The 25727-nt window shown below is 41.5% G+C and overlaps 1 protein-coding gene and 1 pseudogene across 5 annotated transcripts in view; one reads left to right on the top strand and one right to left on the bottom strand.

Annotated features, from left to right (window-relative positions):
- The window catches only part of myo1b (myosin IB), a 141067-nt gene that overhangs the window by 97770 nt on the left and 17570 nt on the right, over window positions 1-25727 (bottom strand). For all 5 annotated transcript variants that reach the window (XM_088352384.1, XM_088352385.1, XM_088352387.1 and 2 more), the window contains exons 2-3: window positions 24152-24295; window positions 19088-19203 (exon numbers count right to left, since the gene is read on the bottom strand). In XM_088352384.1, coding sequence (XP_088208510.1) covers window positions 19088-19203; window positions 24152-24277 — 242 coding nt within the window. In that variant the 5' untranslated portion in view covers window positions 24278-24295. The remainder of the gene's footprint in view (window positions 1-19087; window positions 19204-24151; window positions 24296-25727) is intronic.
- Window positions 10418-10618, top strand: LOC148352545 (U2 spliceosomal RNA; annotated as a pseudogene).

Raw genomic sequence — 25727 nt, 5'->3', positions numbered from 1 at the left:
TAAAAAGAAACGGACTTTTACTACACAACTCGAACTCGAGATCTGCGTGCAGTAGGGTGGTCCTTATTTTTCGACTTTTAAAATTTCATGCTCTGACCCCTTGAATATGTTCCAATATATACAAAACGTAATTAGGCAAAGTTTCATCAAAATCAAAGGATATTTAGAGGTCGCTCAAGGCCTCTGAAATTTTGGTATGAAAAATAAGGATTTTTCGCACATTATATCAGACCTAGTGTACAAAGTTACTTGTAACTTTTCTTGTGTTACAATTATAAGCAATGGACTGAAATTGGATGTTCTAAAACGCCGTACACATAGGGTTAAGATTTCCGTTTTTTCTCGAAAATTGCCAAAATTTTACCATTTTGGGAAATTTCAAAGTCGTTGAGCTACCTCTAAATATTATCCAAATTGTTCAAAATTGCACACAGTGTGTTTTTATCGATATAAGAACATATGCGGGGGGTCAGAGCCCAATATTTCCCCCCCAAAAAATTTCGACCCCCATTAAGGACCACCCTAGCGTGCAGACGTAAACGCGAACCGCGAGACCAAAACAACAATGGCGGATCTGCCTGACGAAAAGTTTGGAGTGCGGTAAATCTTTGTTAAAAAAATGAGAATGACAATTTCGTGTCCAAAAAGTTGCGTCCCGGGGACGCACGTTGATTTGACACGATGCGTCCCCAGCAAAAATAATGCGTCTGGGACGCGGGCAAACGAGAACACTGCCAACCTGGTCGTGTCTCCTCTCTACCTCTTCATAATGTGCACAATGCACTGCCATAATCGGTCGACACTATTTGTTAGAAAGAGTAAGTATTTGTGTTACTCTTTGGAAAATATTTAATAAATAAAAGAAGTAGCACAACGTGGTCGTGTATCCTCTCTACTGCTCTGTAATATACGCAAGGCACTGGAGACCTTGGCCAAGAACAGACTGTGGATTGTATGGCCAAAAGTTACTTTTGCTTGATGTAGTTTCCCCTTTCTGCATCAGCATTTGTATATTCATTTTTATTGATTATAGTGTACAGCTAACATGCCAAAGCCAAGGCTCATGTGCTACATTCGGCCCAATAAATGTTTTTGTAGGGCCCGACATGATTATTGTACATTATTAGCATGCAGATAGTTCACATGCGAAAATACGACATTTCCCACAATGCAATGGTACAGTACACACTGATGCCTGGAGATAGACAGGCAGAAATAACGCAGAGTTTCACGAACATCTACCCTTCAATATGAGTGGCTAGCTTCTTCCTGCTGTGCGTTCATGCAACTGTGCAACTGAAAATAAGTGCTAAAAAGTACAAAGAAGAATACAAACTACAGCGACAAAAAATGACCAAACCGCATGTTTTTTTTCTTTTTTTGGCTTGGTGTTTCGTGAGGCTTTTGTTTTTTGGGGTACGGATAGAAGCTAGACAGCAGAGATTTAGGTCCGCTCCCTGTGGGAGAGACTCACAGTATGAAATATAAATGCAAATTTCTTTAAAAATATTTATGAAATGAAATGATCTGCATTTATATAGCGCTTTTCAAGTCAATGACTTCCCAAAACGCTTTACATTGTGCTTCACATTTCCCAATAGCGGCCGTGATCTGTGCAGCCATGTAAGGCGCTAGATGATAGAGATAGAGATAGATAGATAGATACTTTATTCATCCCCGGAGGGAAATTCACATATCTAACCTGCTTATTGGGGGTATTGGGGGTTCAGTGTCTTACCCAAGGACACTTCGGCATGTAACACGGACAAGCCGGGATTCGAACTGGGATCCCTTAATCCTAAAACGATCACTCTACCTCCTGAGCTACTGCCGCCCCATTTATGAAATGTATGTGTTATTGCGGGCAGCACGGCGGCACAGTGGTTAGCACGTGTGCGGTACAGTTCTAAGGTCATGAGATCGAACCTTTCTGTGTGGAGTTTGCATGTTCTCCCCGTGCTTGCGTGGGTTTCCTCCTTGCACTCCGGTTTCCCCCCACTTTCCAAAAACATGCATGTCAGGTTAATTGGCTGGTCCGAATTGTCCCTAGGTGTGAATGAGCGAGTGACTTGTCTGTCCCTGTGTGCCCTGCGATTGGCTAGCAACAAGTTCAGGGTGTCCCCTGGCCACTGCCCGAAGATAGCTGGGATGGGCTCCAGCATCCCCCGCGACCCTACTGAGGATGAGGGGTGCAGATAATGGATGGATGGATGTATTTTTTCTTATTATCTAAATTGATACTGCTTCTTTTTAATCGTTTATTCTAACCACTAGGAGGTGCTTAATAATACACACAGTCCTTTTAACATAATCAGGGCTTCGGTCTCAAATTATTACTAGATCTCAGTGTGGTACTACTACTAAATTGTCTACCAAGTATAGCGAATTGGATCAAATGCCTGAGTCATGAGATTTGGTCGAGTAATAAATGGTGCAGCAGACCTAATGTTCCAACACAGTTTCTGTGATGGACGGCAACGGGGAGGACAAAGCCACAGGCAGAGAAATGGAAACGAGACTTCATTTTATGATCCCAAAAGCAGCAGCAGGCTTGTCATATTGGGGGAAATTCTCCCGTTGATGGAGTTGTAAACTGTTGTTTTTTTCCCACTAGAGGAAATTCTTTGGCGACTTGTGACCATGCAATGAGATTGAGCTATAGGGTGGTCGGAAAAACATACCGTATTTTACGCACTATAAGGCGCACCGGGTTATAGGGCGCACCCCGAAAAAAATAGTTTTTGGTCCTATATTTGACATACATAAGACGCACCGGATTATTAGGCGCTACAATGGGAACGTCGACAAAACAGTCAGATAGTTCAGTCCAACTTTTTACCCCCTTAACATTCCCAAAGCTTGCAAAGAAGCAAATACATGTCGAGAACACGTGCGGATGCGGTGTCCGTACGATGTCACTCAAATTCATCGTTCCAAATATCATTCGGAAGGTTAAAGTCTTGGGATTCAAGAAATGCCAACCATTCCTTAGTTTCTATTTTCTTTTTCGCTCGCAACTTTACTGTGCATATGACAATAAACACTTGGAATTGAGTTTCATTTAAAAATAGACACTCCATTCCATCCATTATCTGCACCGCTTATCACAGAAACAGTCTGAAACAAGATACAGGGAAAATATATAGCCGGAGTAGCTCACTGAAGTCGTTGTGCTCAATAATAATGTTCAACCATGGTCCTCTTATATCCGTGAGTGTAGTAAATCCAGGAGAATAAAATATTTACAAATACAGAATAGTAAAAAATGCTTTCTCTATGCCGTCAACCCAACGTGTGGTTCACATTCATCTTTTTTGGCCAATTGCAAGCTTTGTTTTGCCCCTTTAGCCTATGCCAGCCTGTAAATGATAAAAAAGATCCGGCCCCTTTACCTCCGAATAACTTTGGCCAATAGTGATCGATTCAAATGATGATTGACACATTGGTTAGCCAATGAAACGCCGGTAAATAAATCCCAGCATACACCGCGGACTACTTGGCCTTCGGGGGAAAATCTAGTCGGCGGCTGCTGCATTAGTTGCAAGACTTTGCGACTTAATATTGATCCATAAATAAGGCGCACTGTATTATAAGGCGCATGGTCAGCTTTTGAAAAAAATAAAGGCTTTTAGGTGCGCCTTATAGTGCGGAAAATACGGTATGTGAATTCTAAATCTTACACTGCTGTGTCAGGTAAAATCGCAGAAATTGAGAACAAATGAACTACATTATTGTTAATGTCATCTATGTATAAAATGTATTTTTACTAATTTGGTCAAGATGGGCTTCCCTTTGTAAGCTGCACACAAAAAGCAGTTTTCACACATGGCCAATGTCCACAGGCTATTGAATCCTCTTCACATGAATCAGTCCCAAATCCGTTTAACAGCTTGTTTGACTTAATTTGACCAATCACCTGCTTGCCAACCATGACTCTGCACGAGCTGTTCTGACAGCAGCTCAACAGCAGCAGCAATCCATTTCCAATCTGTTTCTTATTGGCCGTCGTACGGCTGCAGGGCGCTATTACATTTCAGTCCGAGGGTCCCTGACGGATTTGAAAAGTCAGTACGTAGGCTCGGGCTAACTCAGTGGTTCTCAAATAGTCGGGTGCGAACCTCCGGGGGGGGGTGACAGTGCTGTTTTTACTGTGCCCCCAGGCAATAACTCTCTCATTTTCACATTTAGTTTACATTGAGCATTATCCAAGTGTGATGATAGATAGATACTTTATTCATCCCCGTAGGAAAATTCACACTTCCAGCAGTATTCCTTGTGTTGAAAAATAAAATAATAAAATGGTAAAAGAAATAGAATACAGAAATACCCAATCTAACGTGTTGATATAGAGCACGGGTGGTGAACACGTGGCTCTAGAGCAGCAAGCGGCTCTTGGCCAATAAGAATGCGGCTCTTTGCCTCATCATATTTTCTATATACTGTGGCTCTTTGCCTTGTTTCATGTTTAGTTTTTTTTGAGTGTATTGAGGGTGGACACTTTCATTGAAATCAACACAAGAACAATACTTGTAAGGAGAGGAGTGTGTTATGGGAAATAATGTTTTTAATTGTGTCTGTCTGTCATGGCAGGTCAGTGCGTGGTGTGGCTCTTTGACTCTCACGGTTAAAAATGTCGGCTCTTTGTGTCAAACTTGTTCGCCACCCCCGATATAGAGTATTTAAATAGTGCTGCATACAATACACACTGTAATAAAAATAGGGTAATATGCAAATATGGGGGTGGAGTTAAAGAGCCTCATGGCATGAGGAAGAAATGATCCTCAGTCTGTCCGTGGAACAAGACTGTGACAGCAATCTGTGAAGTGGTAATACGAAAAGTAACAGACCCCCAATTTAATTTTTGAAAAAAAAAACAAGGATGAGAAGACAAACGAACCAATCGAAAGTCTCCCCCAAAGCCAGGGAAGTATGACGAAGCTTGACAATGGTTGAAGAAAAGATGGGTGTCTTAAAATTTTGGCAGCGGTGAGAATGGAGAAATTCTGCCTTCATTTGAAAACATAACACTCTAATCACGCTGAACCGCTTGTTGTATTTCCTTTTTTTATCCGTTCCATAAATTTGGCATGGACAGAGACGACATGTCATCACAGATATGAAGCAATCATTGTTTTGTCTCCAGTTTTATCATGTGATCACTTATAGTCAAGTCAAGTCATGTTTATTTGTTTAGCCCTTGATCACAAAGAGTCTCAAAGGGCTGCACAGATCAAAGACTATTGCAAACTGCAGACTATTATGACACCATCCCCTGATCTAAAACCTACATGAGGGCAAATGATACAAAGATATTGTCAACATAAATTATAGGTTATTCATGTGCTATAGAATATAAGTGTGTTTTAAGCTTAGATTTAAACATTTCCATTGAGGTTTCACATCGAATCTCAGAGGGCAAAGCATTCCACAGCATCGGGGCCCGAATGGAGAACGCTCTCCAACCTGCAGATTTCTTCTTGACTCTTGGGATCACGAGTAGACCAGCAGTTTCAGAGTAAAGGCTCCGGACCGGAACATAGGGGGAAATTAAAAATAAAAGATATGAGGGAGTAAGTCTATGCATGATTTTGTATACTACCAACAGAGCCTTAAAATCACATCTTATGCTAACAGGGAGCCAATGCAGGTTCGCTAAAATCGGGGTCATGTGATCAAACTTTCTTGTCTTAGTTAAAAGCCTGGCTGCAGCATTTTGTATAACCAGCGCAGAAAAAGTTATAACACATTCTCTCCTCAAGCACTGATGGATAGTCCACATGCATAGGTTCTGCTTAACCCCAATGACCAAAAAAATAGCAGTGAAATAGCAGTGACAATATGAGGGAAAACTGGAAAAGCCTTTACTTTCTTTTTTCCTACACTGATTGCCAAGGTATTAGATTTGAAACTATCTGCAGATAAAAACAATCTATCTATCTATCTTGGTCATATCCCATAAAGAGGTGTGACCGACAGCAAGACACATACAATAACAAAGAAAATAAAAAAGGGAGAAAAAAATAGCAAAAAACACACACAGACAGTTTTGGACCATGGCCAACCGAAATGCCCAAACACCCAAACAAGTTAGGCACCTCGGCACCCATGCTACCGTCCCTCAGGATGAAAGGGGACACAAGAAAGCGACCGTGTCACTCGCGTCAGGGTGACACAACACACTCTTCTGTTCGACAGCAGGCCCCGACAGCTTTCACTGGTTTACCCCTGCCACATCATACGGGTGCCCTGCCCATCCCCTAGAACACGTCCAAACATCCCACTATCCTTTTACAACAGCTCTCCACTCATTCCTATCACCAACAAGAGCTCTAGCTTCCACTAGATTTAGACCTCTTTCCCGCAGGGCACTCATAACACCATCCATATACGCGAATCGTGGCCTTCCTCTTGGTCTCCTTCCATTGACTTCTGCTCAATATTCGCTCCTCATCCATCCTCTCCATGTGTCCAAACCAACCGAGTACTCTCTAATTCACACGCTTGCTCAGTTCCACTACTACTCCAGTTCTGTCTCTCACAATTTCATTTCTCAATCTATCCAATCCTGTCCCTCCTAACATACCCCTCAAACACTTCATTTCAAAAACATTTCATTTCCTTCTCAAATCTGCGTTCAGGCTCCAAGTCTCTGTACCATACAACACACTCGGCAAAATCACACTCTCATACAGTCCCCTCTTCACATCCATACTCATACTCTTGTTACTCATCACTCTCCTCGAAGGAACCAAAACCTTGCTTACTTGATTGACGCTGTGCAATACCTCACACTCCATTCCAACAACTGCAGCCACATCACAACCCAAGTACCTAAAGCTTTCAAGTTCAAAAACAATCTATTTTTTTCCCTACAACCCCTGACCCTTAGCCAAATTAGACCGACAGTCTCACTTGGTCGAAAAGTTGAGGATCTAAACGGGTTTGGGTTAAAATGGAGAAAAAGGTAATTTATAACTTTGTTGGTAATTTTTAATCTGCACTGCAGCAAGTAAATAAATCACTCATGCAAAGTAGGGGAAAAGCAATGAGTTGGAGTGATTTGAATGAGTAGGACAGTTGTTTATATTATGTCACCAATTCGTGACCAAACCTCACTCGTGAAATCTAGATTTCAGGCTGTTTAACTCTCACCTCACCCGCCTCAAACCACTGCATCTGCTTTGCAAATGTGCTTTCCTAATATTCCTCTGTGAGCTTGATGATCTCATAACCTCTTCACGCCAACACATTCTGCCCACCTGAGTCAAAACGCCATTTCTCAATGTGCTCACTTCAAGGTACCTACAAAACAGTGATTATATAAGCCTGTTGGATTCGTCATCAAAACAGAAGAAGTGGTATGAAAATGAACAGTGACAAATGCCCAAATGCAAATATTTTGCAGTATTTATCGAGACATTTTCTGTACTGGATCAACAAGGGCCAAACCATAGACCAGGGGCCGGCAACCTATAACATGGCAAAATAATAATGATTTGTTTCTTTTTCTTCAAAAAAATGCACATTTTTACCTTAAATTTAGACATCTTCAGTTGTGCACCGTGTTGTTTAGAGGCTTTATGGTAGCGCCCCTCCTCTGCTCCGTTTGTGTGCGTGTGTCAGCGCGGCAGAGAGATCCATGTATTAACCCAGCCAACGAAACACAGGCGCGCAATAAATGAATTAATCACGTAGGCTCCTCCAGCGAATAAATCTCGTTCTTTTTAGCCAGCGTGGTCAGAATACAGGGGCTTTGTGAAAAAAAAAAAAAAAATCACTGTGGCGTTGGTGCATTATGCCTTGAGAGCGTTGTACCTCGCACATCAAGTGTTAAAACATTACGAGACGTAACATGTCCAGGTACGGCAAACAAACTGACCCCGAAAACCTTTGTCACGGCTAAAAACACAGCCACTGTAGCAAGCTATCATATTGCTCATTGCATGGCAAAGTACGGAAATCCATTTAATGATGGCGAATACATTAAAGAAGCGTGTGTGCGATTCAAGTTGATATTTTCTGCAATAGGGTTTCATTGATGAATAGCTGTCCATTTATTATAGTTCATAGTTGATGAACGGTTAATTCTGGTTGATTCTGGTGATAGAAACATGAAGTCATGGATGTCTACAGGCCTTTCCACATGTTGCTCACATTCATTTTTTAGTTTATTGATGAACAAGAATAGTCAGTAATAGGATTTCAATGTCTATCCATGTTGTATATTTGGACTGGTGTAAAATGACAGCTCTGTTGAATATAAAAAAATTGTTGTGCGAGTCATTAATCTTGGTGTGGCACACTGATTTACAAGGACATTTGAAAGTGGCACTACACACCGAAAAGGTTGCCGACCCCTGTTAGCCGGTCAATTACAAAGATTGCAATTTTTTTCCGAAAAGAACACCATCCCGGGAACGGGACGCTATTCAACTGAAAGCCCAAGGACAAAGTCCAGGGATAATCAATTGAAATTGTAGTTTTATAGCACTTGTACTCTTCCGATAAAAATTCAGCTTCTGGAGAAAGTACATATTTATAGGATTATGGGTGTGATCATGATGAGAAAATACATCACTTCTAAGTATTATGCAAGTGATCTGATACTGAACTTACATATGTTTTGGTGAGCATAAATAAATATATAAATATATATAATTACTCTTATTAAAAGGGATCATTTAGCTGTACATATTCACTGCTATAAGAAAAATAGATACAGTGGAACCTCGGTTCTTGACCAAAAATTTCGAGAAATTCTCGCTTCGCTTTTCGTTCAAAAAAATTGGAGTTCGAACGCCGGTACGCTAGGGGCGACGCTGAGCGGCGTACGAGTGTAGATTGCCCCCACCCCCCGTGAAGAACTGATGTCACGGCAACGCGCACTCCTTTTCTGTTTTCGTTTTTTAATATCGGTGAACGGAGTGTTTTAACCCCTAATTATGCCTCGGAAAAAGGTCGGTGCAAGCAGCAAAGTTGCTACAGGTGAAAAAAGAGGAGTAGTGCGTACAACTATTGCATTTAAGAAAGAAATAATAGCAAAATATGAAGGTGTGCGAGTTTCCCTTCTTTCAGGAATACAGCATGGCTTCTGCCGACCGGTAAGAAATCCTATTCATAATTCTTCTCTTTATCCTTTAACCGCTCACCACTTGTTGTGGGGACCCGGGTGCTAAATGACGTGTAAACGACCTGATTTTTTTATTTTTACACGTTCATGTTAGCGTAATCTTTCGTACGGAAGAGTACGCTAACGCGAACGTACGATTAGCCGGGGTTAGCTTTACGTCAAATATTCAAGATAAACATTCAGGGTGTTGGAACGGATTAAAACAATTTTACATTACTTTTAATGGGAAAAAACGGCTTCGGTGATCGTACAAATCGGTGATCGTACAAAGAAATGGAACGGATTACGGTCGAGAACCGAGGTTCCACTGTATACAAAAGAGGTTGTTTTCATAATTATCGTGGATCCTTCATCACACTTACGTGAAATAATGCAGAAACAAAGTCCTAATATATGTTTAACCTTTAGTTACAATCAGCAGTAAAAAGCAAAGCAAGGTGTGGCGCTATTAATCAGATGACTAAAGTTCACCCAGCCCATAAATTCACAGTACTTATGATTCAGAAGAAAACTGCATGATCAGCAATAGAGCTTGGCTTCATTTGTCTTCAACGGCGTCTTGGCAAGACTCTTGCAGGGTTGCCAAGGGTCCCCCGTGACAATGACGGCATGACATTTGACACCGGCGCGACAAATCCTATTCACTAGTGCTCGTTCGTATAAGCAGATCCTAAAGCTTATTGGCGAAGGCGTAAACAGGGTTTACCGTAAAATCCGGACTATAGAGCGCACCTGATTATAAGCCGCACCCACCACTTTTTAAGTGAATTGCCACTTTTGTACTTACACAAGCCGCACCTGTATATAAACTGCGTGCGGCCGCATTAAAACATGTGACACTATCACAAGCTTAAGCCAGACCAGGCTGTGGGTTCTGCAATTGTAATTCAGCAGATAGTACACAATCCTAAAACCACAGTCAGCATCATGAATGGGAAATGATACCTGTAATTAACGTATGATGCAGACTTGTAAAGTCCGGGTCCCGTTGAAAGTAATCCAAGGAAAAAAAATGTATATTTCCAACGTTAAGGGTGGGAAAAATATATATCCACCATTGTCCGCTGCGACAACGAACAGTTCTACCGGCAACTCAGCTTTACCCAACTTCCCATCAGCCCGCGTTTGCTCCGCCCCTTCTTTTTGATTCGCCCAGAGAACACATAACAGAATGAGTCTCTAAAATAAATACATTACAAAAATATACAGTTGCAAATACATGGTTACACATATTTACAAAGAAAGACGGTACACCGAGAGAGTTTTCAACGCTTCAATAATAATAATATAACTTTCATCCCAAACCGTTCCTTTGAAAGGTACCAACACGCTAGTAGGATCACACTCGCAATGTATCAAACGTGTCTGTTAAAATAAAACTCATCGTAATTGTGAATTCACGCATTTCGGAGATGGAATATGAGCTTGCTCTGTCCACTCCACGCATCGGCCCGGTATTGCAGTACCTCCGGGAACGGTGCATTCGCAATGATCGCAGCAAGGCTTTAGGGCTAGGACCTTAGCTTGGCCTTTTGGCTGAGAGTAAGTGTCCCGGCTCCTAGGCTTTGTAGCGTATTATGAACTGACCGATAACGGATAATGGATAATGAATAACGAAGATAGATCAATAACCCTTAAAAACCCCTCACGGAGGATCGTCCTCAACTTCCTCCACGTAACTATCGCCATTATCGGAAAGTACCTTTATTTTACAGGCAATGTATGCAATGCAGTCTTTCTCGGCGCACATATTCTGCTGGTCTTAATCTTACCTTTTATACTCCAGCGCCGCTGGTAGCCGTAAGAAAAATTACATAAATTGGCCGCTTCACTGAATAAGGGCTGAACATTTGGGGAAAAAAGTAGCGGCTTATAGTCCGGAATTTACAGTAATTTTAGTTGCATGTATTCTTTAGTAAGACCTTCCTGCTAGTGGAAATCAATTTTTTTTTGTGAGAACTATGCATTTAGGCTATACAAACATGTCAAGTAACATACTGCATGTTCTAGAAAATTTGTTTTCTAACTAGCATGATAAATGCTTCCAAAATTATTTAAAAAATTAGAGTTTATTTTATAATTATTAATTACTCTCTTTTTGTGATTTATTGTTTTCATTGTCTGCTTCCAACTTTGGTGTTTTTCGTCCTGTTTGACAACTACACTTTGGATTACTTTCGATCCTATGGTTATGGGTTTTAACGCACAAAAGGGCGTTTATTCAAGGAATCAACTCCTTACCCTGAAGAATTCTCGTGCCGGCGTGATGAGGTGGCCCTATCGTGGCTGCAGAGCCGGAGCTAAGGTGAAGGCTAAGCGGCTAGCGGCGATATAAGCCTTCGGTACCGTCCGTAATCATGGAAAATGTGAACTCTCTACCAAATAAGACCCACTAAATGGCTGTGCTGGTGAAAAACATCAAAGCGTACAGGGAGTGCAGTTTCTGTGTTTTACGGAAACGTGGCTCACGTTTAGCATCCCGGACGCTAGCGTGGAGCTACCCGGCCTCAGCGCTGCTAGGGCAGACAGAGACACGAACGCCTGCGGGAAGCGGAGAGGAGGCGGACTCGCTTATCTACGTGGACACGAGGTGGTGTAACCCTGGGCACAAAGATTTCCATCTGCTGCCGGGACATTGAACTTTTGGCCTAGCGTGTGACGTCATTCACTCAGCTGTTGCTAAACTACAACACAGCACCCCGAGGCCATCCTGTTAATCTGTTAATAATCAACAAAAGGATACTGCTGGAAGTACGAATTTCCCTACGGGGATAAATAAAGTATCTATCTTTATACGAGGATTATGTGTTGGTAGTTAAGATAGCATATTTTACCCCTACTGATAATTACAACCTGCAGGGTTCATGGCCAAATTCAAGCAATTTTAGGGACTTTTGAAGCCACTTTTTCCCGTACCATTAATACATCTCGAAGATATTTGTTGATCCGAACAATATGTGAGTAAATAATTTATAGACAAAAATTTCCCCAAAAAAGCGTAGAATTACGTGAATATGTAACTTACAGTTTCAGTAACATTAACTTATTCCCATTACAATTTACCAAAGGGAAACACTACCTTCATTTTTTGCATGGCCGATAATAAAGTTCCCTGTTTATGTGTATCTATCCTCTTGGGCTCCACTCGTAGGCAAGAAAAATGCATCATAGGACAATGCCGTACAAACTAATGCCACTTGCCATTATTAACAAAGGAAAAAGAGATGGAATGGCAAAGCAAAGCTGCCAGAGAGCAGTGTCAGCGTCATTTTTAAGAAGACTTATGTAAACATGCAAAAATTTCAAGCATTTACTTCACCCAAACTTCAAGCACTTTTCAATATATGACAACATTAAAATTCAAGCATTGTCAAGGATTTCCGAACGAATCCTGAACCTGGTATTAACATAGTAACAACGTAGTATTAACATAATAGCTTGCTATTGTCTAAAAGCAGCATGGCGGCACAGTGGTTAGCGCGTGTGCGGCACAGTTCCGAGGTCATGAGATCGAACCTCCTGTGTGGAGTTTGCATGTTCTCCCCCTGCTTGCGTGGGTTTCCTCCGGGCACTCCGGTTTCCTCCCACATTCCAAAAACATGCACGTCAGGTTGATTGGCCTAACCAAATTGTCCCTAGGTATGAATAAGCGAGTGAGTTGTCAGTCTCTGTGTGCCCTGCGATTGGCTGGCAACCAGTTCAGGGTGTCCCCTGCCCAGTGCTCGAAGATAGCTGGGATGGGCTCCAACACCCCCGCGACCCTACTGAGGATAAGCGGTGCAGATAATGGATGGATGGAAAAGCACATTAAACTGGTAGCCCTTGGCACAGTAACAAAAGAAAACTGCGTCACATTTGGCAAATGGGAAAGCAACCCTAACTAGAATGTTATATACGAGCAGGGACTGATTTGGACGTGCCTTCAATCTTATTACACAAAGTATGTTTTTATAATGACATTCCAATTGAATTTATTGTGAAATAGCTTTGATGGGAACAGTGGGAACGCTGTGTGGTTTGACACACAAGCAGTGTTGGGTAGGGTTACTTTAACTTGATTACTTTCAATTACTTTTGGATTACTCCAATACCAAATATGCTAATAAAAGACAAAAGAAACTCAATATGAATAAAATTACTCAATTTTGTGCAGGCTTGGGGAGTAACGGAATACACGGAACGGCAAAAATGATGTTGGCAAGCTGTTTGGATTGATTTTCATTTTGTTTCTGTCGCATTTTATGTTAGTTTTGACGGAGATCGAAGAGATCAAAGCCAGGAGAGAAAGCTTACCACGTGTTGTGAGTCATCATTTTATTCATATTTAGTTTCTTTTGTCTTTTATTAGCATATTTGGTATTGGAGTCATCCAAAAGTAATTGAAAGTATCGTAAAATCCGGACTATAGAGCGCACCGGACGCACCACATTTTACAGGCTTTACTGGTTTTGTCCTTACACAAGCCGCACCTCTATATAGGCCGCATGAGCCCACATTGTAACATGTAACACAGTCACAAGTTTATCCCGAATCTGACTTTAGGTGCCGTGATCGTGACGATAGCTATAGTACACAATGCAATCACCGCAGTCGGCAACATGAACGGAAAATGATACCGGTAGTTACAATTTAATGCAGCCCTTTAAAGTCCGGGTCTTGTTAAAAGTAATCCAATGAAAAAAATGTACCGGTATATTTCCAAAGTTAAGGGTGGGAAAAATAAATATCCACTATTGTCCGCTGCAACAACAAAGAGATTTAACTCAGCTTCACCCCACTTCCCGTCAGCCCGCGTTTGCTCCGCCCCTTCTTTAGAAAACATATCACAAAAAGTCTCTAAAATAAATACAACAAAAATATACAGTTGCAAATACATATTATACATGGTTACACATATTTACGAAGAAAGACAGTACACCGAGAGAGTTTTCAAAGTTTTAATAATAATAATATAACTTTCATCCCAAACCGTGCCTGTGACAGGTAGCAACACGCTACTACCAACACGCTCGTTACGCATCAAGCGTAGCTGTTAAAAAAAAGCCGTACCGCAATTGCGAAATTCACGGTAAACCGTCCTCATCTTTCTCCTTATAACTGTTGCCATCAAGGGCGTCTTCCTCATCATAGGAAAGAACCTTTGTCATACGTACAATTTGAACGTAAACTATGAGGATGCAGTCCACCTCGGCGCACTTATTCCACCGTTCTAAATCTTACCGTTAGAAAAATTTCATAAATTGGCCGCTTCACTGAATAAACCGCAGGGCTAAACATTTGGGAAAAAAGTAGCGGCTTATAGTCCGGAATTTACGGTAATCAAGATAAAGTAAGCCTACCCGACCCTGCACACAAATGACATATACTTTTAGAGCACTGGTGCATTCTTAAGAGAGAAACATGAAAAACTAGCTATATGTTGCTAGTTATTTTTCTTTTAAATAACGTTGACTATAACTATTGTGTCAAAAGCTGGTGAATAACCCTTTGAGAGGTCAATATTGTGAAACTATGGATCAAAAAAGCCATCAATGAAAAACACAACCTCAACAGTCAAGCCTTTCTTAAATTTTCAACATCAGATTGAGCCGACGAATGCCAAGCCACAAAGCTTTACCCAGATGGCCTGGCGGAGAGGATTAAGATCAAATTATGGAGCATATTGAAACCATCATCCTTTGACTTGATGTTTTACAGAAGAGCCTCGAACACAGAAGCCTGGTCTTATTACACAAGACATAATCTGGATGACGGGCAACTGCACGCTGATGCTTGCGACAGAATGCAGACATATTACCAAACAATAACAACAACTACAGTAAAGCCCCAGGAACCTTAGTGTTTTCACAATCCATCCATCCATCATCTGCACCGCTTATCCTCAGTAGGGTCCCGGGGGTTTTGGAGCCCATCCCAGCCATCCTCGGGCAGTGGGCAGGGGACACCCCGAACCGGTTGCCAGCCAGTCGCAGGGAACACAGGGACAGACAATTCACTCGCTCATTCACACCTAGGGACAATTTGGACCAGCCAATGAACCTAACATGCATGTTTTTGGAATGTGGGAGGAAACCCACGCAAGCACGGGGAGAACATGCAAACTCCACACAGGAGGTTTGATCTCATGACCTCAGAACTGTGCCGCACACACGCTATGCCACTGCCCCGCCGTGCTGCCCTGTTTTCACAATATGATATGATATTATTTCAGTCTCTGGTTAGGACATTTTACCTACTATACAACGTCAAAAACAAATTATTATGAAACTCAAACTATACAGTGTTTGTGAATACGTTGAGTTACACTCCAAGATCCTGTCTGCTATGCTCAATATCGTACAAGAAGCTGGTCAGCTATTGGTTTGCGTCCCGGCATCATGAAGATGCTGATTTGCCTTTGGCTGAACTCCATCCCACAATGCCTTTTTATCTTTTCTTTCAGTTCAGAATACCATGTGCTTTGTTAGTATAACACAATAAGGTATTTTGCAAAGCTTGCAATTATCGAGAAATATGGTGGCATACACGGTTACCCTTCCTGAGAAATATGGTCATAACAATTACAATTGGTACCCATATTAAGAATAATGACATCTGAGACTCCTTGTGATTAAGGGCTATACAAATAAACATGACTTGACTTAGACGTGAAAATCCTCACACGTTTTAAAATAATTTGAATCTGACGCCCGCCCCTTCTGCATCCACCCGCTAACTCCGCTGTACCAGCCCAAGTCACGTCCAGGGTTGGGTAGGGTTACTTTAACTGGATTACTTTCATTTACTTTTGGAATACTCCAATACCATATATGCTAATAAAAGACAAAAGAAACTAAATATAAATAAAATGACTAAATTTTGTGCAGGTTTGGGGAGTAACGGAATACATGGAACGGCAAAAATGATGTTGGCAAGCTGTTTGGATTGATTTTCATTTTGTTTCCGTCGCATTTTATGTTCGTTTTGCCGGAGATCAAAGAGATCAAAGCCAGGAGAGAAAGCTTACCACGTGTTGTGAGTCATCATTTTATTCATATTTAGTTTCTTTTGTTTTTTATCAGCATAATCCAAAAGTAAATGAAAGTAATCCAGTCAAAGTAACCCTACCCAACCCTGTCTATATTAATGTTTAGCGTAGTTTAGCAATACTGAAACGTAACTTGAGTAGCGAGTTTAGGGGTCGATAAATTATTTTAACCAATAATGAATTGACGAATTAAATTGAAGAGACGGGTTTAATCTCTTAAACTTTGTTTTCAAGACAGTTGTATCTGGAAAACAGATGAAAGATCTTTTCGATAATCCGATGGCTAGCTAAAGAAAAACCCTTTAAAGTGAATTTTTATTTACCGTTTTTGTCTGCGGGTTCTGATTGGCTCCCTGTCTCTATTTAAACCCAGTCCTGTCAAACTGAAGTACTTAGTACATACTATTTTGTTACATACCTGTATACCATTTTATTTTATTTTACTGAGGGCTCGGAACGCATTAGCTAATTGCCATACAACAATTTAACCTTACGATCCCCACTACGACTGTACAGTGGAACCTCGGTTTTCGAACGCCTCTCAGTTCGAACAAATCGGTTCTCGACCAAAAATTTCGAGAAATTCTTGTTTCGCTGTTCTATCAAATAATCGGAGTTCGAACGCCGGTACGCTAGGGTGCTATGCTGAGCGGCGTACGGGTGTAGATCGTGTAGATTGACCCCACCTCTCGTGAAGAACTGTTATCACGTGCGGACGTGTTTCGTTTTGCTTTTGCTTTTAATATAGGTGTACCAAGTGTTTTAGCCCCTAATTATGCCTCTGAAGAAGGTCGGTGCAAGCAGCTAAGTTGCTACAAGTTGAAAAAAGAAGAGTAGTGCGTACAACTATTGCATTTAAGAAAGAAATAATGGCAAAATATGAAGAAAGTGTGCAAGTTTCCGATCTTGCCATACATACAGCATGGCTTCTGCTGAGCACCAAAAAGGTAAGAAATCCTATTCATAATTCTTTTCTTTACCCTTTGTTTATTTTTACACGTTCATGTTAGCGTAATCTTTCGTACGGAAGATTACGATAACGCGAACGTACGATTAGCCTGGGTTAGCTTTGTGTACGTAAAACATTCAAGGTGTTGTAACGGAGCCCCATTTCCAATGAAGCGCTAGCCACTTGTTGTGGAGACCCGGGTGCTAAATGACGTGTAAACGACCAGATTTTTTTATTTTTACACGTTCATGTTAGCGTAATCTTTCGTACGGAAGATTACGCTAACGCGAACGTACCAATAGCCTGGGCTAGCTTCATGTTTAAGTTCATGGTAAACATTCAGGGTGTTGGAACGGATTAAAAATGATTTACATTACTTTTAATGGGAAAAACGATTTCGGTGATTGAACTAATCGGTTTTCGGACAGGGTTCTGGAACAGATTATGGTCGAGAACCGAGGTTCCACTGTAATTATATGTCATTAACTAACACAAGGGCCAATCGCTGTAACTGAAAGCCTAAAATCAGACACAGTTTCGAAACTTTTCACTGAATGCCCTGTAATATCTCCGAAGGGACATGAACTGTGCAACCTGGAAGGGCGCATCACATTTGCATGAATTTTACTTGTACACTTTTCACAGATGAACCGGTTTTGTCAATAGGGTATTGCAAAAGAGCATTGCAAAAGGCTGAATTGAAGCAAAATGATCACATTTGTCTCATGGACAGTGACTCTGGGACATTGGTATTCCACCCTTTTCTTAATCTACCTTTTGAGGGCTGCAGAGCAAAGACACGGTCGCCTAATTGAGGAGTGACGGGCTTTGTTTGGTCTTGGCGAGCTCCCAGAACCGCTGACGTAAGGTTGCTACTGGACAGATGGTCTGCCAAAAAGCTGAACGGCCAGGGGAGCTCCAGGCGGACTTAAGTGCCCTTCTGGTCCCTCCCCACTGCCACTCGACTTGTCTTCAAGTGCACTCTGATAATCTGAACTGACTGAGATGTGCACATGGTTGGGTAGGGTTACTTTAACTGGATTACTTTCAATGACTTTTGGATGACTCCAAAACCAAATATGCTAATAAAAGACAAAAGAAACTAAATATGAATCAAATGCTGACTCACAACACGTGGTAAGCTTTCTCTCCTGGCTTTGATCTCTGGCAAAACGAACATAAAATGCCACAGAAACAAAATGAAAATAAATCCAAACAGCTCGCCAACATCATTTTTTGCCGTTCCATGTATTCCGTTACTCCCCAATCCTGCACAAAATTTAGTCATTTTATTCATATTTAGTTTCTTTTGTCTTTTATTAGCATATTTGGTATTGGAGTAATCCAAAAGTAATTGAAAGTAATCAAGTTAAAGTAACCCTACCCAACCCTGGATGTGCAATACCTTTTGACGATCGATGCGGCTGAACAATAGCAAGTTAACATGCCTTAAAGCACAGGTGTCAAACAGGCGGCCCGCGGGCCAGATCAGGCCCACCGATGGTTTAAATTCTGTCCGCAAGACAACAGTGAGAAAAGCGCAAAATGAGCTACACAACTCGAACTGGAGATCGGCGTGCAGACGAAAACTCGAACCGCGGGACCAAAACAACAATGGCGGATCTGCCTCACGAAAAGTTTGGAGTACGGTAAATCTTTGTTAAAAAATGAGAACGACAATTTCGTGTCAAAAAAGTTGCGTCCCGGGGACGTTGATTTGACACGATGCGTCCCCAGCAAAAATAATGCGTCTAGGACGCAGGGACGCGGGAAAACGAGAACACTGTAGATGTCGAATATAAATTGCCGTTAAGTGCTAGAAGCACCACCGAGACAATATACCTTTGTCATTTGGGCTTCTGTAGTAGTAAGACGGCGGCCACCTTTAATTTGTGTAATAAAATAAACATTTCTAAACATAGAATGAAGTTTATGACATAGTGCATGTGTTTTTGCTTATCTAAATGAATAGTGTACTCACATGTGTGGTCTGAGTTCATAGAAGTTTCTGTTGCGATACTCTTCCACCTTCTCTGGGCTGAAGATAGGCAGCGACCTGTAGGGGTTCATGGAGATCACCACACTTCCAATGTAAGTCTGTGAAAGAGAAATTGGTCAACAAGGTGGTGAGGTAACGTTTGGATGAAGACAAAAATTGATGAACAATGGGATGAATTTTGTTTGTCTTGGCTGCTTTTAGCTAAGGACCACTAATACGTTGTTGAGGCTTGCAATGCCTGAAGTAAAACTGAAAACACAAATCAATTAGTGGTTAAGGCGCAGCCTTAACATGCAAGGTTGTCGGTAAAAGTCTGCTCGCAAAACACATTTATCTTTTGGAGTCGAAACTTCTTTCCTGTTGGAATACTACAGTCAAGTTAAATCAAGTCATGTTTATTTGTTTGGCCCTTAATCACAAAGAGTCTCAAAGGGCTGCACACACCACAGATTATTGCAAACCACAGACTTATGACACCATCCCCTGATCTAAACCCTACATGAGGGAAAATAATACACAGATATTGTCAACATAAAATATAGGTTAATCATATGCTATAGAATAGTGTAAAGTAGGCTTAAACGTATTTGCTCAAGGTGTGTATTTCTAATCACTGTGATGTTCCCTTTTGGGGTCTCTTAGTCTTCCTGTCTTTGTTTGAAGGTGAAGACCACCCCCAGGGTGGGATGTTTTTTTTGCCTTTAGTCTCAACATACCAGTCTTCTTGTTTCAATAAAACACAAAGGCAGGCTGGGGAAAAGCCAGAAGGAGCGTGGCCAGCGACACGAAAGCGGGTAAATTATCCGCTCCTCCCTGTCCAGCTGCAGTTGTAAAAAAAAACTAAACAAGTCTTTGCCTGAATTTCCTTCTAGAGTTAGCTAATTTTCATAGCTCTCCCACACATCAGTGGTCTCTTTAGACCCAACAAATAGAAGTGTGTTTCAAGCTTAGATTTAAACATTTCCACTGAGGTTGCAGATCTCAGGGGGAAGAGCATTCCAGAGCACCAGGGCCCGAATGGAGAACGCTCTCGAACCTGCGGATTTCTTCTTGGCTCTTGGGATCACGAGTATACCAGCATTTTCGGAGTGAAGGCTCCGGACCGTTTTGTTTCCCTTGCTTACTCTATTTTGTGGACTATAATTTGCATATTTTCTTTCATTCATTTGGCCAGGGGTTCACCTTATTCAACCTGGAGTGACTTATGTGTTAAGGTATCATGTTATTATCATTATCAGTACATCATTTAAGAAGTTATTTTTACACTAAACTGCCAGAGGGTACTCAAGGCATAATTTATTTCAAATTGGTGGTTAAAAAAATAAATAAAAAATCATATGAAGTTTCCCCCCAAAATGTGTCTTGTTAGCTAATGAGACTTAGATAGATTGATAGATACTTTATTTATCCCCGTAGGGAAATTCACACTTCCAGCAGTTTCCTTGTGTTGAAAAATAAAATCATAAAATAAAAGATATAGAATACCAAAATAGAGTATTAAATAGTTAAATAGTGCTACAGATAATACACACTGTAATAAAATAGGGTAATATGCAAATATGGTGGTGGGGTTCAATGTGGGCTTTTACTCCCCCGGGTGGAGTTCAAGAGCCTCATGGCATGAGGTAGACATGATACGATTTTTCTTCTTTGTTATCCATTTAATGGCTCGTGCTACTCCTAGTCCAGAAAATACGATGAACAAATGTAATATAAATAAGGTAATTTTTCTAACGGCCGCTAGCGGCGCTCGAGTTTTGCTACCATTAACTGCCCTGTCAAAGCTATATTATTATTATTAAAGCTTTGAAAACTCTCTCGGTGTACCGTCTTTCTTTGTAAATATGTGTAACCCATGTATAATATGTATTTGCAACTGTATATTTTTGTAATGTATTTATTTGTATTTATTTTAGACACTTATTCTGATACGGGTGAACGAAAAATGAGGGGCGGAACAAACGTGGGGTGCCGAGATTAAGTGGGGACCGCTAAAGGTGAGGGACAGACAAGGAAAGAAGAGGGGGTAAAAAGTTGGTTAAAGAAAAAGGAGTTGAGTCAGTAAATGTGTTCATCTGATATATTTTTCCCACCCTTACCTTTGGAAATATACACTTTTTTCCTTCGATTACTTTCAACCGGACCTGGACTCTGCAGGTCTGCATCAAACCTTAAGTACCGATATCATTTTCCGTTCATTTTGCCGGCTGTGATTTTTGGACTGTGGACTTTAATGAAGGACATTTAGTTTCAATCGCGGGACTTGAAGTCGGGTTTGGGTTAATTTTGTGTTTGTGTTACATAATTAAATGTGGGCGCATGCGGCGTATATACAGGTGCGGCTTGTGTATGTACAAAATCGGTTTTCCTCTTAAAATGTGGTGGGTGCGGCTTATAATCAGGTGCGCTCTATAGTCCGGAATTTACGGTAAATCGTTTACGTTCAAACAAATGTAAATCTTATTCATGAGTTGACATTTTTAAGACTTCCGGAAAACGGATTCAAGACATTTTACTGCCAATGAAAGCATTATTATTAATTGAATGCCTTTTAAGAGTTCTTAAGGATCCGCGGGGCCCCCCGCTTTCAAAAAATGTCAGCTTAATCAAAACATCCGCAGCTTTCCATGACGCAAACAGTTTTTACATAACGTCGCCACCACGTCCTGAAAAAAAAATCAAACCCTTGATCTATCAGAGAGCATAACCAGCCATCGTCTCCTACGCTCACAACAAAGCCTGCCAACTGAAAAGCACTTTCGCACATCAACCTGAAACATTCTCTCTGCTGTCCATGGTAATGGCGCTTGCGTAATCCTCATTGAGGAGTGGAGCGTGGCCTCGCCTGTGGCATCAACCTCCCACAACCCCTCGTTCGATAGCACACAGGAGGACGCTTTAGGCTCTTTTTAAGTCCTGAGTCTATAATCGACTACAATCAAACGCTGCTGAAAGGTTTTGATGACCAGTTATGCACGACTCGAACTACCGTATAAAAATGTCAATCATCACTGAAAATATAACATTTTTCACACTATAAGATACCACCGCTCCCCCAACAATAGTCCTTAGCCATATTATTTCCATACATATGGCGCAACACACTATAAGGCGCATGAATTTGAGACAACAGGAAGAGCTACCGTGTGTCAACATATATCATGTTAACATCATAGGCGCCGCCACGAGCGGCAGCCTTTTCAGCAGGTCCGTGTTATTTCGCTCTTTTTGTGATTTATCGTTTTAAGTGTCCGCTTCTATCTTCGGTGTTTTTCGTCCCGTTTGACAACTACACTTTGGATTACTTTTATCCTATGGTTATGGGTTTTAACGCATAAAAATGCGTTTATTCGAGGAATCAACTCCTTGCGCTGCAGAGCTGAGACTAGCTAAGCGGCTAGCGGCGTTATAAGTCTTCGGTACCGTCCGTAATCATGGTAAATGTGAACTCTCTACCAAATAAGACCGACCAACTGGCTGTGCTGGTGAAAAACATCAAAGCGTACAGGGAGTGCAGTTTGCTGTGTTTTACGGAAACGTGGCTCACGTCTAGCATCCCGGACGCTAACGTGGAGCTACCCAGCGCCATTAGACAGACACAAAAGCCTGCAGGAAGCAGAGAGGAAGCGGACTCGCTAGCTACTTGAACACGATGTGGTGTAACCCTGGGCACAAAGATTTCCATCTGCTGCAGGGACGTCGAACTTTTGGCCTAGCGTGTGACGTCATCCACTCCGCTGTGGCTAAACTACAATTCATTTTCTGCATTAAATTATTGTTGGTAATATACTGATTAAAAGGGATCACCACAAACCTGTCTTTTTTCATTTTCTCCTTTTATACTTCCTTTTTTTCTTAACTTCTTTATACAACATCATCATTCGTAATATAATGCATCAAAGCAAAGTAAGTGAGCCGTCTGAGAGACGATCTTTAATGAGTTGAGCCGAAAAAGAGACGGACTTTCACTACACAACTCGAACTGGAGATCGGCGTGCGGACGAAAACTCGAACCGCGAGACCAAAACAAAAATGGCGGATCTTCCTGACGAAAAGTTTGGAGTGCGGTAAATCTTTGTTAAAAAATGATAATGACAATTTTGTGTCAAAAAAGTTGATTTGAGACTATGCGTCCCCAGCAAAAATGATGCGTCTAGGACGCAGGGACGCTGGCAAACCAGAACACTGATATGTGAATAACGTGACAGAGGCCAGTTTTCTCCAAGCAAAGGATTTCCCTAACTATTTCTATGTTTCAAAATGGAGACCGAGCTTCATTCTCAGACTGTCTGGCTGCTGTAGACATCAGCTGTGATGATTCCACCTCCACTCCGGTTGCCGTGAGCTCACAACGCCTGAGGGATCATGTCAACTCATGCGGCAATCCTAGCTATAGCGGTGCACTCGATATTTTCTTAAGACGCAGCTCTATTCCCACTAGGACACGGTTTTGATTTTCTTCCGCGTATAATCTCAAAGCTTCTACATGTTCAAATGGAGACATCAAATGAATTCAAGTTGGCGTTTTTTCTGGAACCTGTATGTATCTGTATTAACTCATCTTCAGTCACGCAATGTTTGCGTTGCGTCGTCTGCTACAAGCCACGTGAACTCCTCTTTCCACCATGCTTTTAATGTACGTTTACGTTTTGTCGCGTCATCAATTTTGTCGGCTTCTTTTGAAACTTTCTTCTGAGGCAGAGGTTTTGGCTTGATTCCTAACGACTACTCCATTTTTTTTGTGTTCGCTGCGCGTCTATATGCAAATGCATGACCTTTTAACGCTCGGGAAAGTCTGGAACCACGAAGTTATTCGATGCAGGCTTCTGATTGGCTGCCGAGTATGCAAATAGCCAAACAAAATTCCGAAATTTCCAAACCGAACGAAGACTTCGAAAATCGGGATAGAGGAAACGTAATAAATGAGACCCGTTCTCATTTGTTAAATTCTGCAAGATGTCTATCTGTGATAGTTCCATTTTCATAAAATATTTCATCTTTACAAGAAATCTCCATATATGAATGGAAAATGAAAAAGGTACTTACATAAATTTCATTGTGGTCAAAGCGCTTTCTCAGGTTTTCAAGGAAAGAGTCTTCAGACAAGGGTTCCAGGAGGACCATGTCCCCCACCCCAATCATGTTGTCTAGAAGTGATGTTTTCACCTCCATTTTGGATGATTTCTTCCGCTGGAAGACAAACAGAAAATGGTCAAAAACATGAAGAAACCTTGTGCAGAAATATTCTTCAGAAGAATCTTTACTTGAATGCTAAATTAAGAAAAGTGTCATGATTACTGATAGGGACGCTGATTGGCTGCCTATCTCTTTTTAAACCCCCATCTTCCTGTCAACCATTGTCAGTCCGTCTGCGAACCTCAGCTCCTGCTAGACAAGCCTGACTTTCTCCTGTCCTGATTCCTGTTTGATTCCCGGCTCCGACCCCTTTTCTGAACTTGATGACGTTTTTGCTCCTCCGTCCCGGCCATCGATCCGTTTTTCCCGCTCTTGACAGTGCCTTCGCTCGCCACGGAAGTGCCACTTCCGCGTTCCGAGCGATCTGATACCCATGACAGACAATCACCGGATCATGGGTGCAAGCCTTTTTCCTCCTTCTCAATAAAACTGAGAGAAACGAACGCAAGTGGGTCCTGTCTCCGTTTCTGGTCTCTGACAAAAAGAAATGCTTCCAAAATTAGCAAGGATAATAATTCCAGTATTGTGCGTGCGTAGTCAACAATAGTTTAACCCCAGAGAGATTAAACTATTGTGTGCCGTGAGGCCTTGTTTGGCGTGCCGTGGGATATCGTCCAATTAATGACTCCAAATAAATAGTTGTTAACAAAGACTATGCCGTTGGGCGAATATTTGATGTCAACAGTAGTATTCTTCCACTTTAGGGCTATTATAACCGATGAGGTGGTAGTGCAGCAAAATCATTTTTGAATGTCGAAATTTACACTGCCTCCCAAAATTTCTATTTCCTTTCCAGTCCCAAGTATTTTTTGTGATATTTTGTAGGTAAAACCTAGCTAAAATAGATGCAATCATCTATTCTAGCTAGGTTGCAATGGACAGTTAATGATCTGGAAGACAAATTCTAGCCTAGGCTGAATTAGAGAGCTTAAAGCGTCAATTTACATTTAAGCTAGGACTGCTACAGACCTCAAAGACCTATTCTTGCTAGGCTGCCACCCACGGCTATAGATGCCAAAGATCGAATCTAGCTAGGTTGCCATTGATAGTTCTCAATGTCAAAGATACATACTGGCTAGACAGCCATAGATGGCAAAGATCCATTCTAGCTAGGCTTCCGTACACAGATGTCTCAGATCGGTTTTAGCTAGGTTGCCATTGTGGGCGATTGATGTCAAAGAGACACTGAACCCCTAATGTCCCCCGATAGCAGGTAGTGTGCGTGAATGGGTAAGTGTGAAGCACATTGTAAAGCACTTTGGGAGGTCTTCATTGACTTGAAAAGCGCTATATGAATGCAGAACATTTACATTTAACTGTTCCACTTACAGGGCTCATTGCTCATTTTAAGGCTTATTTCCCCATTTCATGACGTTTTTTTCTCTTTCAGAATATGTATTTACAGTGAACCCTCACTAAAATGTGG

Source organism: Urocampus carinirostris, chromosome 14 (genome assembly GCF_059441175.1).
Source record: "Urocampus carinirostris isolate Australia breed hairy pipefish chromosome 14, RoL_Ucar_1.0, whole genome shotgun sequence".
Taxonomy (NCBI): domain Eukaryota; kingdom Metazoa; phylum Chordata; class Actinopteri; order Syngnathiformes; family Syngnathidae; genus Urocampus; species Urocampus carinirostris.
The sequence above is the reverse complement of the archived record's forward strand: the minus strand, read 5'-3'. Positions and strand labels throughout refer to the sequence as shown.